Genomic DNA, 17,612 nt, shown 5'->3' with positions numbered 1-17,612 from the left:
AAACAAACCAGTTTTTGAGGTGGAAAATAGCTTTTCCATGGCCACCTAAAATAGCAGCAGCAAATGAAATCCACATTTCTGGTCAGGCAGAATTCAAAGCTCCTGTAATATAAAGGTGATAAAACACCTCTTTCTGGGACTTCCCTGGTGGTCCAGTGGTTAAAGACTCAGCACTCCCAGTGCAGGGGGCGGAGGTTTGATCCCTGATTAGGGAACTAAGATCCTGCATGCTGCATGGTGTGGCCAATAAAGAAAAACAAAAAACACCTCTTTCTAAAATGTGTCTAGCCAAGGAGCAGCCCAACACTCATAAACACTTCCAGTGTTTTTCTGGTTGAGAGGTTTTGGAGCTGTGACTTTGGGAATGAAACCAAAACATTTTTTAGACAATCATGTTTAATTACCTCACAACTGAAGCTGCCTTTGGGGCCAAGGGACAGGAAGGAGGCAGCGAACCCAACACTCGAGCTGCACTCTAATCCTAGGTTTATTCAACACAATTCTTTTCTCTACAGGACAAAGTACAAACACAATATTATCTAAAATGCTACAAAGTTACAAAACTCAAAACAGAAAATGTATAGTACTGACTGTACAATAAAAGCCAAAAAAGCAATGTACACGTTGCCAAAGTAACCTGCACCACCACCATGAATACCAACACAACAGGGGGTTCTGTGATGACCGGACAGAGCTGGCTCTCAACTTACAAGTTTCAGAGAGAAAGGGAGACATGGGTTTGTCTGTGTGTGTGTGTGTGTGCACGCACATGAGTACACGTGAAAAGAACCATTTTGGGTATTTGGCCCTAGAGGTCAGAAGAGGACTCAAGCAGGGGAGCAGGGCCAGGCTAACAGGAATGGCAGCTGCGTAAAAGCACACCCTTTCCTGTGGGACCCTGCAGGCCAACAGGTTAGGGCACGACCAGCCCACCAGATGGACCCCACGTCATCTGTGGAATGGGAAAACATGCTCCCAGGCTGGGGCTGTACCACCGCCTGGAGCCCCCTGCTCATCCCTGCTGGCTTTGCCACTAAACTGACTCTCAGGAACTAGAAATGTGGAAGCTTTCTAGCCAGAAAACTGGAGGGCATCATTATAAGCACGACCCCAAACCAACAACACTCCTGCAGCCGGAACTCTGCCGCCAGGGGAAATGTAGCAATTACTGCCTTCACCTTCGAAGCCTGCCCCTGAGTGAGGGATTTCTTTCCTACCGATCCTCCTTCTGCTAGAAAAGTGACAAAAGTGAGTTGGATGGTATACAAGTCACAGGGCAGAGCTTCGGTGGCCCTGCTTATCGGGAGGAGTTGGAGCTGGAGCGGCTCCTGTGGCGGCGGCGGCCAGGGGAGCGGGATCGCCGGCGCACGGGGGACCTGCGCCGAGGGGAACGTGACCTGTGGGAAGAGGAGAAACCACATCAGACACGAAACCCACGCCCCGGGAGCAGCTCCGCATCTGGAATCACAGGGGTAAAGCTGCCTTCTTTCGGGAACAATTCTACACAGCTTCACACTCCAACACTCCAGTCAGGACAGCTCCCTTTGGATGTCCCTGACGCAGAACCCTTGGGAGACACACAAATGTTCTGGAGACCAAGGGCATGACCCCAGGCACTCTCTTCTTCGAGGGCTGTGCAAAGTGCACCTTGACACCGCTAGCAGAGGACAGCCTGACACTGGCCTCTGCCAAGGGTGTTGTTAGCCTCTCCCCTACTCCTCTGACCCTTCCGGTTTTCTCATGGAGGGAGGGGAGGGGTCACACCTCCCGAGGGTCCCTCAATCAGGCAGCTCTTCCTTTCCCCAGCTGGAAAGAACACGATGAGCTCTGAAGACTGCCTATGCCAATGCTGCTTTCCCACCCCCATCATGAGGCACAGAGGACAGGCAGGGCTGGACAAAGTCCCAAAGTCATCATCCTAACTTTATGTTTGTAAATAAGATAAATGGAAACTGGCCCTAACCAGTCCCCTGTGAGACCCCGAAGTGATTCACCTTCTCCTCATCCGTGGGGGTGACCTGCGCCACATGGGAGGTGGTGGCAGCATTCTCCTGGGAGGGCTGAATCGCCTGGGGGGTGGCCGAGGCCAGGGGGCCAGCACAGCAGTGGCAGTGATCTCCTGGCCATCGATTTGTCCTGTTGAAAAAAGGATAAAGTCACAAAATATCTAACAAGCACCTACCCTGGGCCAGGCCCAATGCCAGCTATGGGCATACCATGGTGAGTGAGACAGAGAGGAGCCTGGGGGGACAAGGACAAACTACTCTGGTCACAGAAAGAACCTCATAATTACTGTTATTGGAGGTTTCATAAAGAAAACTACCAGGAAGCAGGGAACCTAATCTTAGTGCATTGGGATAGCCTTCCACGGGAAGCACCATCCAAGTCAACACCTAAAGAACAGCCTGGAATTTGCTAAGTGAGGGGAAGAGCTATGCTCCCGCCCTGAGCTGGAAGGTGGTGTTGCACTTGAACTTCCTTCTTAAGAGCAATGTGAAGGGGGCACTGCAGTGAGGAGACCTGGCAGGGGGCTTTGGCAGGACTGAGATGGGGGTGAAACATAAGAACTCAAGGGATAACGGGGAGGTATAATCACCGGAGCTTGGTGATGGATCAGGTGAGCAAGCCCAGGGGTGGGGTGAAGGATGATCAGCACCAGGGTTTTGGATGATCTGTGATCTCCTGAGAGGTGGGGCCCGAGAGGAAGAAGGGACTTCTGGGGTGGGGAACAAAATGAAAGGATGTTCAGGAGCTGTCAAGTCTGTCTAAAGAGTTTGAAAAAAGTGCTTCAGGGAGGTGAGTCCACGTGCAGCAAGTACTAAAACCACGTGTGAATGAAATCGTAGAACGGCAAGGGGAGGCAGCTCAGAATGGAGGCACAAGGAAACTGCAGGACCTCAGGGAAAGAAAGAGCAAAGGACACTGAGGCACAGACCCAAGAATCCCAGGGGATAAGGCACCCGGATCCAGTCCAGGGACTGCTCAGGGGACCAAGCACAGCCCGTGTACCCCCAAAGAGTGGAGGGTCTTCTATCTTCTCAGCTCCTACTTTCAAGGGAACTTCTGAGGTATTAAGGTGACTCAGGAATTTGGACCTATGTTCGCAACATACTTGAAAGGCTCAATTTAAGTAAACACGGCTTAAGGTGGCCCTGGCCTATGGCCAAAAGCCAGTCCAAGTCAGGGATTTCACAGGCACTGACTATGTAACAACAGAGGCAAAGTCATCCTCTGGCTAGCTACCAGTAAAGGCAAAGCCCCCCCCGCTTTCTTTCTGGAGACAGTGTGGAGCTGTTCCATTCAGTGGTGCACAGCACAATACACACAGGAAAGTCCTACCAGAATCTTAAGAAAACGTGGAATATTTATAATCACACACATCCTGAACGTGCCCAAGTCTCCCAAATTTTTAGCAAGTGCTCAGACTCTATCAAATACACAAGATCAACAGTCTCTAAAACAAAGGTGTGACTCAACAAAGCCAAGAGCTGAAGTGTGCAGAGGGATGGATCATAGTTTATGCTTAACTCATAAAACACTCCAGAGGGATTTAAGTAGATTGAAAGAGTTGTACCTCAGTACCAAGGAAAATTCTGTAGTATACAAACTCTACCAGAGCTCAAGGGCCAAAGACCTGTGAAGCTATTTATCAAATGTATAAGAGGGCCTCCAAGGATGTCAAGATTTTAAGGGGTTCAGAATCTCCTTCCCACTTGGCCTGGCAGCCCACACAGTGCTGTGGGCAGTCCCGGCTCAGCTCCAGCTGCCTAGAGTACAGCAGCAGTGAACTGGGGCACAGACAAATCCCATATTCCTTCAAATGCAGACTATTCGAAATTTGAAGCTATTCACAAGTGTTCAAAGGTTGACAAATCATTCTACCGAATAAAAAGTGGCTATGGGAAATGGGTAAAATTTGTGAATTCAGCGAAGTTATCCTAAAAATGCTGAAATGTTAGCAAAAGACAAAATGATTCAGGACTTCCCTAGCAGCGCAGTGGTTAAGAATCCACCTGCCAATGCAGGGGACATGGGTTTGAGCCTTGGTCCAGGAAGATCCCACATGCCGCAGAGCAACTAAGCCCATGTGCCACAACTACTGAGCCTGCGCTCTAGAGCCTGCGAGTCACCACTACTGAGCCCGTGCTCCGCAACAAGAGAAGCCAACGCAATGAGAAGCCCGTGCACAGCAACGAAGACCCAATGCAGCCAAATAAAAAGAGAGAGAGAGAGAGAGAGGGAGAGAGAGGGAGAGGGAGAGAGAGGGAGAGAGAGGGAGAGAGAGAGGGAGAGAGAGGGAGAGAGAGAGAGAATGACTCAGAGAGGATTAAAGAAAACATTTCCATATAAAAATGATGCTTCGTTATATTCATAATATACTCCTTGGCGGGGGGGGGGAACCGTTCATTTGATGCTTAAACTTTGATTGATATTCACATTTGATGAATTTTTTTTCAAGAACCATGCTCCACAAAACATGTTTTTGGTAAACACCCACCCACTGAGTAAGAACTGGAATCTTGAAAGAGCTCCAGGGAGATTCTTACATGCAGCCAGGATGAAAGTCGGTTTTAAACACACTATGCGTGGTGGGTAGCTGGTCGTGGACAGGGGACAAAGAAACAGGGGTTCAGAGGGGAGCTGGCAGGGCTTAACTCACCTCCGTCCATGTGCTTCAGCGCCTTCTCGGCCTCATCTGGATTCTCAAACTCCACATATGCATAGCCTTTAGACAGATGGGGGTGCATCCTTTCTACAGGCATGTCAATCATTTTAATTTTCCCATAGGTGGAGAATATCTCCATGATATGATCCTAGGGAGAAAGAAGAGTCACTAATGCTCACCCACTAATCACTTGTGTAAGAGTCAGAGAACCCACTACACAATGACTACAACCTTGGCACCTGGGGGTAAATCTAAACACATACATATAATATATTCCATTAAAATGAATTAACCAGTGCTCTACTTGGTCATGCACCACCAAGTCAGCCCTCCGAAATGCTACATTCTAAGTTCACCTTCTGGCAGAGGCTTGCTTCTCCAGCTTTCCACTTTGAAAATTTGCAAAACAGACACACCCCACTGTCTACTGGACAGAAACAGGATTCCTCACCTTGGTCACATTCCTGGTGAGCCTTCCAATGTGCACTTTGGTGGGTTTAGGGGAAGGGCTCCGCCTTTTCCTTTCCTTTTCATCTCTTTTGGGTGGTTTGGATCTGATTGAAAAAACAAAAAATCCTATTAAGACAGTAAAACTCCTTTTTTGGTCTATTTTTATAATAACTATGGTGACTTTACAGCCCCCCGTTTGTTAATTTAGGTCCCCAGGTAATTCACAGGTTTTCGGGGAGAGCCCTCAAGCCAATTACTCCCGGGTGGAGAAGTGGTGCTGGAAGGGAGCTCACTTCGAGCGGGAACGCCGCCTGTTGTCATGTCTGCGCCGAGAAGGACTCGGTGAGCCAGAGGAGCTGCTGGAGCTGGAGCTGCGGGATGTGCTGGAACTTCCTGAGCGGCTTGATGCTGAAGATGAGCTGGATCCGCTGCTGGAGCCTGTGCTGGTGCTGGAGCCTGAGCTGGAGGTAGAGCTGGACCGAGACCTGAGGGGCAAGAGGGAGGGGGTCACAGACATGTGGTGGGAACAGCATTTCTTCACTGAACAGGCAAGCCTGCACATGCTCCCAAGATGAACCGCTGGCCTCGTATTTTCAAAACCCACTGCTTTCCCCAGCGGGGCAAACACTGACATCCTCCGATCCCTGCCCTAAGCCAAAGCCCTTGGTAGGGACAGAAAACAGCATACATATTGTGCAGTGATAGGGAAGGAAGAATGAGCTGCTTCCAACCTACACAGAAGCCTTGCCTACTGGGAGGTAAAGGAGGAGCCTGGCAAGTCAGAGCCACTAACTCAGCTTGGAAGGCAGCTACTGACTAACACAGGCTGGTTTTCAACAGAAGGAAAAGGAAGCTCCAGGCTAGGGCAATCCAAGCACAACTCCAAATCAAAAGCACTTGACAGAAAAGCATACCCCAAGATGTCCCATTCCTTAACATCTCCAGAAAAGAAAGAATCCCAACACCATCCTCTGTATATAATGAGAGCAAACCCCAAACCAGTTTGCCATAAATTAGAGTCTCTATTAAAAATCTGAGTGTGTTCCTTTATAAGAAGACAGAGCACTCTGCAGGCTCTTCGGGAAGGAAGATGGACACGGCTGTGGATGCGAGGCCCTGGCAATGCTCTAACCCGTCAGCCCCACCTGGTGCTGCTGCTACCACTGGAAGCGCTGCGTCTCTTTCGAGTTTTATCCCTGCCACGATCCTTCTCGCTTGACTCCTTGGTGGCCCCCTTATCTTTAGAGCGATCCTTGGACTTCTCATCAGAGCGGTCTTTGCGTTTGGTAGGAGAAGGAGCCCTGGATAGTGAGGAAGAGTATGAGATTACATGCCCCTTTGAATGAACCCTGAAACAACAGCACAACCCCAAAGGGCTACACAAATCCCAGGCAATCACAGGGCAAAATATCTGTGGCTTAGGACACTTTCACTGTAAAATTCAAGACATTTCCAATTTTCCCCTTTCTGAGGGTCCCTAGCAATGAGCACCCCCAAAGTAGCACTAGAAAAATCTAACAGAAGGATTACCTAGTGCTGGACTTTTTATTATTTTCTTTGACTCCTAGCAAGCTCTTCTTTTTCACTCCTGATAAATCCATTCTCCCCTTCTGAGGTGTTCAAAGCAGCAATGGCGGCCTCACTTATCTGAACTCTCACTTCTAACTTGAGTCTGAGAAACGATCCCTAATCGATTGCAATTTACGCCAAAGTGCAGCCTAATAACAAGATAAAAGGATTTACAGAGTAAATTGGCAAGGCAACATATCTACTTTGCAATCAAAAGCTGAGCACAGGAGAAGGCAGCAAGGAACACAGTAAGCAGCAAGCATCCACAAAGCCAGGAACACACGGGGGATGAGCACTGTTTCCTCAGGGGGGGAAATCCCGCCCCCACAGGAGGCACAGGTAGAACCATCACCTCAGCTTGTCTTTTTCTTAAGGAACGGTGTGGATGGTGGTGTCCTGTTATTTTACAGGCGGTACAATACCCGTTTTTCATTCTTAAGTTTGATGATGAGCCCTCCACAGTCCTTTAGAAATACTACAGCACCACATTTGCATGCAGAACAGAGAAAAACCCAACTGATAGGATTAGATTTCTTGTTTCATTGCTGTAATCTTTGTAGGATACATTGAATATATGATATGACTGGAAGCAAAAACCATTTCAAAAGTGACTGGTACCGGCATCAAAACATTTAATACCCAAACACAAACAAATGAAACGTTCCCCATGAACACTTAAAAAGCAGTAAAATAAGCCGTTGAAGAATAGTCATTGTAAACACTGACTAATGTTAATGATATGCATATGAGTTAGGGGGGGAAGTATACCAAAGTCTGCAACTTACTTTGAAATGCAAGAAAAAATAAGATTGATGGGTGGCTAGATATAAATAAAGCAAATGTTAACAGAAATGTATCATGTAGAATCTAGGTGGTGGTGACGTGGCTATTCACTGCACAAAATTTTTTCAGCTTTTCTGTATGTTCACATTTTTTCAAAAATAAAATGTTGGAGGGAAAAAAGTAGACATTGGAATTGGGTGAGGTACCACATGTACGGGTTTAGCCAAGTGCCTGGACTGCCATGTACTCAGTGAACAAGCAATAGTAAATATTACTCAAGAACAAACAATTAATTATGTGCCCTGTTTCCTCAGGACTGTTGTCTTTAGTATTTCCACTGAGGTTTTGTACAATCTGCTTGAGTTGCAAGCAAAGATCTCGGGATGTCAGCCTCAACTACCTCTAGCTCACCTTCCTGTAAGTAACTTGGACACGGCACACCAATCGGGATCCTGTTTCCACGTGAATAGTGCTGCCAAAATGCTGGATAAACATTCTGACTGAAGAAAAGAGTACCCAGCTTTGGACATGCAAGTGAAGTACAAAAGAGAATGTCACTTTTGCTGCTCTTTTCCAGGACTATAAAATTTTTAAAGATGTTTTGTTTTAAAATAATAAGGTACTATAGACACCCAGCAGGCAACATTGGATAAGGTTAGTGTCCTTGGACAATCAGTGAGTATAATTCAATGGTTAAGAGTCTGGAGTCAGCCTGCCTGGGTTTGATTCAAAGCTCTGTTGTGTGACCTTGGACAAATCACTTAACCTTTCTGAGCCTCAAGTTCTCATCAGCAGTACAGTGACACAGACAGTTCCTACACCTCATAGTTATCAGGGACATAAACCAAATTAACCCATAAAGGAGTTAATTTGGCACCTAGTTAAGGCTCAATAAACGGTAGCTAATGTTAGAAGAGAGGCTCTGGAGGCTCTTCTCCCACATAAATTCTTGACTCTAAAGTCACACACAGTCTCTGAATGCTCAACAGGGGTCCCTGGATTGCCCCTATTAGGGTCACCAAGAGCAGCACTGTCCAATAGAAAGAGTGCCAGCTACAAGAGTACTCTAAAATTTTCTAGTAGCTGCATTACAAAAAATCTTGGTTAACAGATAAAGTTAACTATTAGTAATATATTTATTTGACATGCTACACACCAAGTATTATCTTTTCACCAATCAGTATACAAATTCATTAATAAAACATCTACACCTCCCCATACTAAGTCTTTGAAACACCTCAATTTGAACTAGGTATATTTCAAGTACTCAATAGCCACGTGTGGCCAATGGCTACCTTATTGTTTAACTGTCCCAGAATGCAGATTCCTGGACCCCACCGCCGTCCTAAAGATCTGCCCTAATGTACTTTGTGAAAACAAGCACCACCGGTTATTCTTAAAACACTAAAAATTAAGAACCACAGAGTAAGTGAACGCTTTGCTGGGCGTGGCCTGAGTACTAGAAAGCAAAGGTTGAGGTTCTCCGTTTACACAAGTTCAGGTAACAGCACAGGACCTTGATTACCTCCCCCATCCTCCGGAAAGGTGCGCGTCCAACAGCCAGAGAGAGGAGAGAACAATTAGTTAAATCTCGAGTAGATGGCGTTTCAGCTCACATCTTCAGAGCACCTTCCCCATTTAAAAGTACATTTTAGGCACAATTCATGCGAAATAACAAAGAGAAAAAGCCATGCCTCTCCTCCATCGATTTTAACCTTCCCGTATCCTCCCTCCTGGGGTTACCCGTCAAACTGAGCTCCAAGACGTTAGGGGCCTATCCCCAAGGACTAGCACCGAGAACGGCACACAGGAACCCGGCAGACGTTCGTGGAGTCGATGTTTGAATTAACGGCTTCGAAGGGAGGGTCAGTCGGTCACCCAGGGCATCCCACAAAGCAACTCCGCACCCACCGGCACCGGCCCCACACGCGATCTCGCCGCCCACCGTCCGCGTTCACTCACAACTCCCCAGTCCAGGCGCCGGGCCGCGAGCACTTCCAGGGTAGGGCCCGGCGTTGCGGGCCTGGGTCTCCAGCCCGGCGAGAAGGCCCCGAGGGCGGAGGCCGAGCTCCCGGCTGCTCCGAATTCCGGGGGCCTCACTGGGCCCGCCGCAGAGCGGACGAAGCGAGGGCGCCCTTCCGCCCGCCGCGGCCCCGACCACTTCCGGGCCGCGGCCTCGGCGCCTCCCACTCAGCCCGCCCCGGGCCACACTCTTTATTCTCAAACACTGTACCGCGCCGCTAGGCCGCCGTTGTCACCGCGTGGCCGGGGAGCAGGCCGGCTCCACGATGCGCCCCGCCGAGCCTGGCGGGCGGCCCCTGAAGCTTGGATGGGGTCGGATTCCCCCTACTTACATCTTCCCGCCGCCACGACCTCCGCTCACTCTCCTCAGCCTCTGACGCGGGCGCCGCTCTGGCGTCAGGATTAGGGAGCGGGAAGGCACCCTCGCCCGGCGCGCAGCGATGACGTAGACCGCCTCAGCCAATGAGTGCGAGCGAGGAGAGGGTTAAAGGGCCAAGGCCTTTTTGGGGAGAGAGGAGTCGGGGCGCTTATACTCTGTCTCCCTCTCTGGAGGGGCGACTGGGGCTGTCCCGGGCTAGCTGCACCCCTCATGGGGTCGGCAAGCTGGCAGCTCTGTGGGGCTGGGAGGACTGCGCTGTGTGGGTAGCTCGCGGGCCGGCGCGGAGCGGGTTAAGGGGGCCGTGGCCCCGCCCCTATCCGTGCGCGTGCGCACCGGGCTCGCGGCGTGCCTCCCGGCTTGCCTAGGCGTTTGTCTCCAGACCCCGCAGCTTCGCGCTGGGAGAGGCCGGGCGGCGGGGTTAGGGGAGGGGTGTGCAGGTGCTGCGGCCTTTGGCGGCAGGCCGTGGGGACCCGCATGGCAGAGGCGGCTCAGCGGGCCGGGCCCATTGCGGGGATGGGTTCTTGCGATTACCACTAGTGGTGTGAGGGGTTACCGTGTAGACTCAGCTTCTGCGCCGGCGGAATTCGGCCTGGTGGGCTAGACGGGGTTGTGCAGCCAGAACGCACGGGCAGCAAACTGCAGGGTAGAAGATAATGTGCAGAAAGGGAGGCGCTTCCGAGGAGGTGTCACTGCAGCTGAGACCCGAGTGGAAGGGCGCGCCCGGCAGAGGGAACAGCTGGTGCGAATGCGCGGAGGCTCGCTGGAAGAAGCCGCGGCTAGGAAGGTGGAGTTTAGCGTTGGACAGAACGGGGAAGATGTGCAATATACGGCGCCATGGCGTCATCCCCTGGCCGGTGGACGGTGCAGGCGGGGAGGCACTGTCAGAGCCTTCTGGCGAAGGCAGGAGGGTGAGGGTTAGAGGCCCAGGACCAGTCAGGAGGCTGTCGGAGTAAAACCGGCGCTGAGTGCATCAGGGCTTGCAGGTTTGTTTACCGCTATGTCCCTCTTCCTCCCGCGCTGTGCCTGGTAAGCAGTCAAAACTGCGTGACTGTTAGTTGGGGGCAAGGAAGGTGCATCCCCGTCCCAGACGCCGTGTGAACAGGTGGGTGTCCCAAGGAAGAGAGGGGAACAGATCCAAGGTGCTGATTTGGGGGGGGGGAGGAACCAGTGACGCTTGGAGATGGATGAAATGTCAGGGGAAAGGACAGGAGAGTCCAGGATGAGCCTTAGTGGCCCCGATGGATGGGTATACCTATGTTTGTAGTCTGCAGGTCATTGCTTTCTGCTCCATGTGGTTTTCCCAGCCAGTGGATAGTGACTCCTTTCCTTCATCCAGTTCCTCTGGCCCTGTCCAGGGTGTCAAGTGTGCCCCTAACACCTCACCCTGGGCCGAGGAGTGTCTGAGAAGTTGGGGACAAAAGAGAGTCCTGGAGGAGCAGCCTGCCTTTTGAATCCTCTCTGCCTAGGCACCAACACACTCCTGGGGGTGGGGGTTGGCAGGCAGAGTCAGTGTGGGTCTGGTTCTCCCTTTGCATTTAGATTTGGGGAGGAGGGGGCCTTTATCTCTGCATCACTGTCACATCTGCCATGGCCACTAATGGAGGCATAAGTGGAACAGAAGGGTATCCCTGGCCGTGCATCGGTGAAGAGACCCAGAGGGTCGGTGTTGGGGATGGTGTGGCCTTGATGAGCCAGGCCTGCAGCACACAGAAGTCTGTGAGGAGGCCACGGCAGCACATTGGAGCCCCACATATTCAGGGCCACGTCAATGTGTGCCCGAAAGGCCCCAAATCCAGAGCCTTTGCCCAGGGACACAGTGACACCCTAGGTGGGGGTGGGGCAAGCCCATGATCCCCACTGTGGCAAAAGGAGGATGGGGACACAGCCAGCTGGGCGGATAGCCCCTTCTGGTTTTGGTTTTTTGGCTGCTGCCACACAGCATGCAGGATCCTTAGTTCCCTGACCAGGAATCGAACCCGTGCCCCCTGCAGTGGAAGCATGGAGTCTTAAACACTGGACCACCAGGGAAGTCCCCCCTTCAGTTTTTTTGTTGTTGTTAACGCTCTAAAGTAGTAGAATTTGGCACGCATATAAATTTTAACACATTTCGTATTAAATTTAAAAGCATGATTTATTCATTTATGAATTTAATCAAATTTGTTTCTAAATATTATTGATTTTATTATCGTGTGTTATCAGCTGTTGAGCTTTAATATTTGAGCATCTTGGCTTTTGCCATTTTGAGAATCAGCAGAATGTGTTTGGAAGGAACATGAGAAAATAAAACTCTGGAGGGCCCCCGACCCCAGCCTTCCAGGAGTCCTGGGTTTCTCCCCTCCCAACCCCCAGTGCTAACCTGCTGAGACCATGGGAATTGAGGGCCAGGGAGCTGTGGTCTTCGGGGACCTCAGGAGGTCTTTGGCCCAGGTTTGATGGAGGGGGTGGGGCAGGGCTCCTTGGGACAGGGCACTGGGCAAACAAGCCCCAGGCCTGGAGCTTTACACCACAAGCATCCTGTGGGCTCTGGACAGTGTCTTGAGCCCCCCTCCCTTTCCCCCAGGGCCGAGGGCCACCTGCTGACGATGTGGGGCTGCACTCAGTTTGAGAATATACCCACATCAAGGCAGAATATCCCCCTGCCTTTATTCTCTATGGGCCTGGAGGCCTCCGCAGTGCCTGCCCTTGGAGGCTAGTAACCTGGCACACTGAAAGGGCCAGGGATGGCCTGGGTTGTGTTGGAGGTCACAGTGGGCCACACAGGAGCTTTGAGCAGGCATTGCATCTACTTGCAAACCATGTCAAGGAAGCACTTCTACCCATTGCTGACAGGCTCTGTGCCAAGGGCAGGCATGGTCTGGCCAAGTGGAAGAAAGGGGTTTGGGTGGGGTCAAGGCAGTTGTGATGTCTAGGTGACCCTGGAGGAGGCATCAGAAGAGGGGTGGGTCAAGAGGCCTGGCTTCTGTCTGTGGGGGTGAATGCCTGCAGCCCCTGAAGGAGCCCAGAAGGAGGCACCCAGGAGGAGGCACTGGCCTGTCCTTCTGGGTGGTCAGGCTGGATATGAAAGGGCCAGCCAGCCAATGAGGGTCTGGAGTTGTGGTGAGGCCTCCCTGGCTCTGCGTCTCTAAGGTGTGGGGGCGTCAGATCCTGGGGCCCCATTGGCAGAACAGGCTGCCCGCTGGGGGGGCTACAGGGCCTAGGGCTGCTGAGCGGTGGGCTTGGGAGCTTGTGCTGGTTTTCATGCCCTAAACCCCATGTCCATTTCTGCCTTAAGGAGGTCAAGGATAGTGATATCTGAGCTGCCCACCTTGGGGCTGTCACAGGGGACACGGAGGGGCCCGGCCAGAGAAGGGGAGCAGGTGTGCTGGGTTCTGGGTGAGCTGCTCAGGCCTGCCCCATGCCTACTCTGGCCTCCGCAGCCAGTGGATTTGGGGCTTCTCCGACCTTGGAGGCATCTAATGCTGGCATCTTTGGGGTGTGGGCCGGGCCCCAGGAGTGGGGCCTGGGCGGCCCTGTGTGTTGAAGAAGGAAGGCAGGGCCCCCGCTCCCTGGGCCCGACCCCCAGCTTCAGCCCCTCTTCCAGCCTGCTTGAAGCCCAGGCCACGTGTGCCCATCATGTGTGCATGAGACTCCAGGGCCCAGTGCTGTGCTGCCTCCTGGCTGTCTCTCCTGGGGGGCCTGTGGGGACTTGGACTGCCGTCTTGGTGCCCTTTCTCAAGCAGTCTCCAGGCCCACCTTTACCCTGAAACCCCCTTAGGGTGCCCTGCCCTCCAGTGGGGATGGGAGAGGGGCTGCAGGAGCTTGCACATTCCAGGGTTTGGGGTCAGACCTGAGCTAAGGTTCAGGGAATGGGGCCTTGTGTCTGGAGGGGTGATGTTGCACACTCGGCCTGCTGGCCTCAGCTGTGGGCTTGGGTGAGCAGCCTAACCCTGACTTTGGTGTTGGAGGTACCTCATGGAACCCCTGTGGGTCTTTTCCTTGATGGAGTGGGTGTTTAGCCCCTCTGGACCCAGGTGGGCCCAGGCTGTCTACCCAGGAGTGTCCCTGTCTGCAGGTATGGCTCTGGCCCTTAGCACAGCCAGCAGGGTCTGGATGAGCATGGGTGGTGCTCACCTTCACACTGACAGATCTGTGTGGGAGTGAGGGTCCTACAGGGCCTTGCTAGCTTATGCCATGAGCATTGCACTGGTACCCGGAGGTGAGCTGAACAGCAGCTGGCGCAGGTGTCACTCAGATGGAGCAGCAGGAATCGGCTGCCCTGGCTGGCAGTCTAGCCCCAGGCTAGCCTTTTGGAAACCTTTCCCCCTCATTCCCAGGCTCTGGCCCCACAGGTGTCAATTTGACTCCCCTGGGGCATGGGCCGTCATCGCCTCTGTGTTCAAGGAATGGCCTGAGTTCAAGCCGGGCTGGGGGTGTGTGAGTCCAGGCCAGGCAGACAGGGCCAGCTCCTCCTCCACCTGGTGGGTGTGGTCATCCCCAGACGGTTTGTGGCCACCCCCGGACCTTCCTTCCAGCCTGCCCTCCAGGTGCTGGCCTTGGCTCACTCCTCCATTTTGCTGGGCTCTCTGCCTCACTCTTGCCTGCTGCTTTGTGAGACTGGGTCAGGGGTCCCAGGGACTTGGGTGACCTTGGCTTCCCCTCAAGTTCTAGGCTAAAGATCTGGGATTGGAATTTTCCCAGAAAGAAACTGTCCAGTTTGTTTTGCTTTTCTGAGCCCCTGCAGCCAAAGGGCTAGGGCACTCTGTTGGCAGGGTGGTGGATGGGGAAATGGACCCTGGGGTAGGGCCACAGAGCGGCCATACCCAGGTCTTCCTGGCTGAAGTGGGGTCTCACTAGCTAAGGTGGACAAGGAAGGCATGCATGGGGGGACCAATTTCTTGAGGAAGCCAGCCTGCCTTCTACAATCACGGTTGAGACTGCAGTTGTGTCCTGGTATTGGGGTTTTTCTTGCGGGGGGGGGGGGGTGCCCGGGTAAATATAAGACTGCATGTCCTAGCGCCCTCGTCTGGTGCAGCCATGTGTCTGCATTCTGGATGATGACAAAGACGCAAAACCACGTTGACGGCCAGCTGTGCCCTCCCGCTCCTCACCCTGTTTCCTGCTCACTCCATCTGGAAGTCTCGCTGGCACCTTGGCCCTGAAAGGTGACCTTGAGGAGGGAGGCCTGCACCTGGATGGAGCAGGCAGATGGAGTCTGGCTCTCTGAGACCTTGACCCTGGTAATGGAATGCCTAGATTGCCTTCTCTGGAATTCGTACTTGGCAGAGAAATAAACTCTTGTCTTTTGTAAACCACCGCGGTGTAGTTTTCTGATGTGTGCAGTAAGGCCACTGCAGAGTCTTTGTTCCACAGGAGCTGTTCCTGTAACCTGCTGCCTGGCAGCCCTTTCCCATGGTGAAGGCAGAGGAGGTGCTCCCCTCCTCCCCACAAGGCTGCCCTCCTCCTTCCTCAGGGCCCTCGGTTCTGGGTGCAGCTGTCAGGCTGTAGGACAGCCCATGTGTCCACTGACTGTCTCAGTTGAGCCACCGTGGGGCCCGGCAGGACTTTTCCACAGGCCTCGCTCTCAGCCCTGATGTGGTCTCTAGACCTCCGGAGCCCCGGACCAGACTGCGCAGGGCAGGGAAGGCAGGACCTTGGCCCTGGCAGATGTGGCAGCTGTTTGGGGCCAGCATCTCTAGGGACCATCTGGGCCTGGAGATCTGAGTAAAGTGGAATAGGCATGGAGCAGGAGGTGGCGGGGTGTGGGTAGGCCAACTCTCCTGTTAGGGAGCTGGTGGGTCCTGCCCTGCCCCTGGGCTTGGAGGTGCCACAGCTCAAACCAAACCACCAGGGCTGCGGGCATCTAAGGCCCCAATCCTGGCTCTTTGAGGACACTTGGGCCCAATGGTGGGTTTCCAGCAGACCTGCAGATGACCTGGGGGTGCTGCGTGGACCCTAACAGCGGCACCTGTCTGCTGCTCCTGGGGTCCTTCCTAACTGTCTCTCCTGCAACTGCCCAAGCTCCACGCGTGGATACAGTCATGGGCTCCTCTCCCCTGACTGCCGTATGCCTCTCATTTTGTCCCCACTGCTGCAGCCTTGGCTGTGACTCCATCATCCTCTCCACGGCTGCTGACTTGTCTTCCAAAAGGGGTTTCCGATCACGACAGCCCCTGCTTCCATCCTGCCAGTCTCTCCACCTCATCTCCCGTCAACAAACCCACCTCTCCCTGGACCCTTGCAATCTGATCTCATGCATGTGCCTCAGATATGCTGTTCCTTCAGTCCTGAGCACCTTTCCTCACACCCTGTTTTGTGACATTGAAGGGAAAAATGTCAAATTTCTAAATCTTTAACACATAGGCTGAAAAACAAGGCCGGGATGCCCTGCAGGAGGACACGTGGCCAGGCCATGCTGGCCTCTGCCCTCCTTCATTGACCAGCAAACCTACAGCTGCCACACACGTGCAGACAAGTCACAGCCCACCTCTCAGAAGATGCTTGCTGCTGGGCAACGATTAGGACCACAACCACCCCTAAGTTGTTGTTGTTGTTATTTTTTAATAATATGGAACTAAATGATGATGGTTGGAAGAATCTTAAAGGGAATAAAAGAGCTACAAGAAACTATTTGCAACGTTCATAAACTTTGAGAGAATGATAAAAATGCAAATTTGAAACTGTACCAAATTAACCAGAGTGATGAAAACAAGTCTTTTCTAAACCTATGAATTCTAAGGTAATGTAAAAGGCACAGAGATTCAAATCACGGAAATTTAGAAAGCCATAAGAGGACTTCCCTGGTGGCACAGTGGTTAAGAATCCTCCTGCCAATGCAGGGGGCATGGGTTCGATCCCTAGTCCAGGAAGATCCAACATGCCACAGAGCAACTAAGCCCCTGAGCCATAACTACTGAGCCTGCTCTCTAGAGCTCACAAACCACAACTACTGAAGCCCGTGCGCCTAGAGCCCGTGCTCCGCAACAAGAGAAGCCACCGCAATGAGCAGCTCGCGTACTGCAATGAAAAGTAGCTCGTGCTTGCCACAACTACAGAAAGCCTGTGCACAGCAATGAAGACCCAATACAGCTAAATAAATAAATAAATAAATAAACAAACAAATAAAAATTGCCGTCTCTCAAACCACTAAAAAAAAGGTTAAAAAGAAAGCCATTGGGCTTCCCTGGTGGTGCAGTGAGTCCGCCTGCCGATGCAGGGGACACGAGTTCGTGCCCCGGGCCGGGAAGATCCCACATGCCACGGAGCGGCTGGGCCCGTAAGCCATGGCCGCTGAGCCTGTGCGTCCGGAGCCTATGCTCCGCAACGGGAGAGGCCACAACAGTGAGGGACCTGTGTACCGCAAAAAAAAAAAAAAAAAAAAAAGCCATAAGAAATGAGTGCGTCTTATTAATAAAAGGGAGCTGATGCTGAAGAAAACTCTCCTGGAAAATGGTGTAAAGCCAAGTGGCCCTGGAGCCAAAGGCCTCCTGCCCACCCAGCTCCACACCCTCCTCTGCCAACCCTACATGCCTCTTTCCTCACCCTGGATGAAGGGTCTTCCAGGTGGCCATTTAGCTACCCTGATTGTGCACTTGCATTTTTGGCTTATTCCACAGCAGCAAGTTCTGTAAATTGACTACGTACTGGGAAAAACGAGCACTTGTTTTTGTCTGGAACTTGATACAGGAGGCTCGTGCTGGGACTGCGCTGGGTGACGGGGCCCGCAGGCCCACCTCGTGACTCACAGACCACGGTTATGTTCCCTCC

The 17,612-nt window shown here is 52.4% G+C and overlaps 1 protein-coding gene across 5 annotated transcripts; it reads right to left on the bottom strand.

The window, feature by feature from the left end:
• Nucleotides 1-463: 463 nt before the first annotated feature.
• Nucleotides 464-9,904, bottom strand: RNPS1 (RNA binding protein with serine rich domain 1). Of its 5 annotated transcripts, XM_082669937.1 has the most exons (9): nt 8,994-9,362; nt 7,880-7,988; nt 6,647-6,834; nt 6,262-6,417; nt 5,410-5,601; nt 5,118-5,220; nt 4,661-4,814; nt 1,995-2,136; nt 464-1,397 (listed from the first exon to the last, which is right to left on the bottom strand). In XM_082669937.1, the coding sequence occupies exons 3-9, from the start codon at nt 6,715-6,717 to the stop codon at nt 1,298-1,300; spliced, it is 918 nt and encodes a 305-aa protein (XP_082526063.1). In that variant the 5' UTR covers nt 6,718-6,834; nt 7,880-7,988; nt 8,994-9,362; the 3' UTR covers nt 464-1,297. The 5 variants fall into 5 exon arrangements, with proteins under 5 accessions (XP_082526063.1, XP_082526062.1, XP_082526065.1 ...); XM_082669936.1 differs by lacking the exons at nt 7,880-7,988; nt 8,994-9,362 and adding an exon at nt 9,823-9,904; XM_082669939.1 differs by lacking the exons at nt 7,880-7,988; nt 8,994-9,362 and adding an exon at nt 9,431-9,570.
• Nucleotides 9,905-17,612: the final 7,708 nt, after the last annotated feature.

The sequence above is a fragment of the Grampus griseus genome (genome assembly GCF_964374135.1).
Source record: "Grampus griseus genome assembly, chromosome: 14".
In the NCBI taxonomy this organism is placed as follows: Eukaryota; Metazoa; Chordata; class Mammalia; order Artiodactyla; family Delphinidae; genus Grampus; species Grampus griseus.
This window is presented reverse-complemented; position numbering and strand designations above follow the sequence as displayed.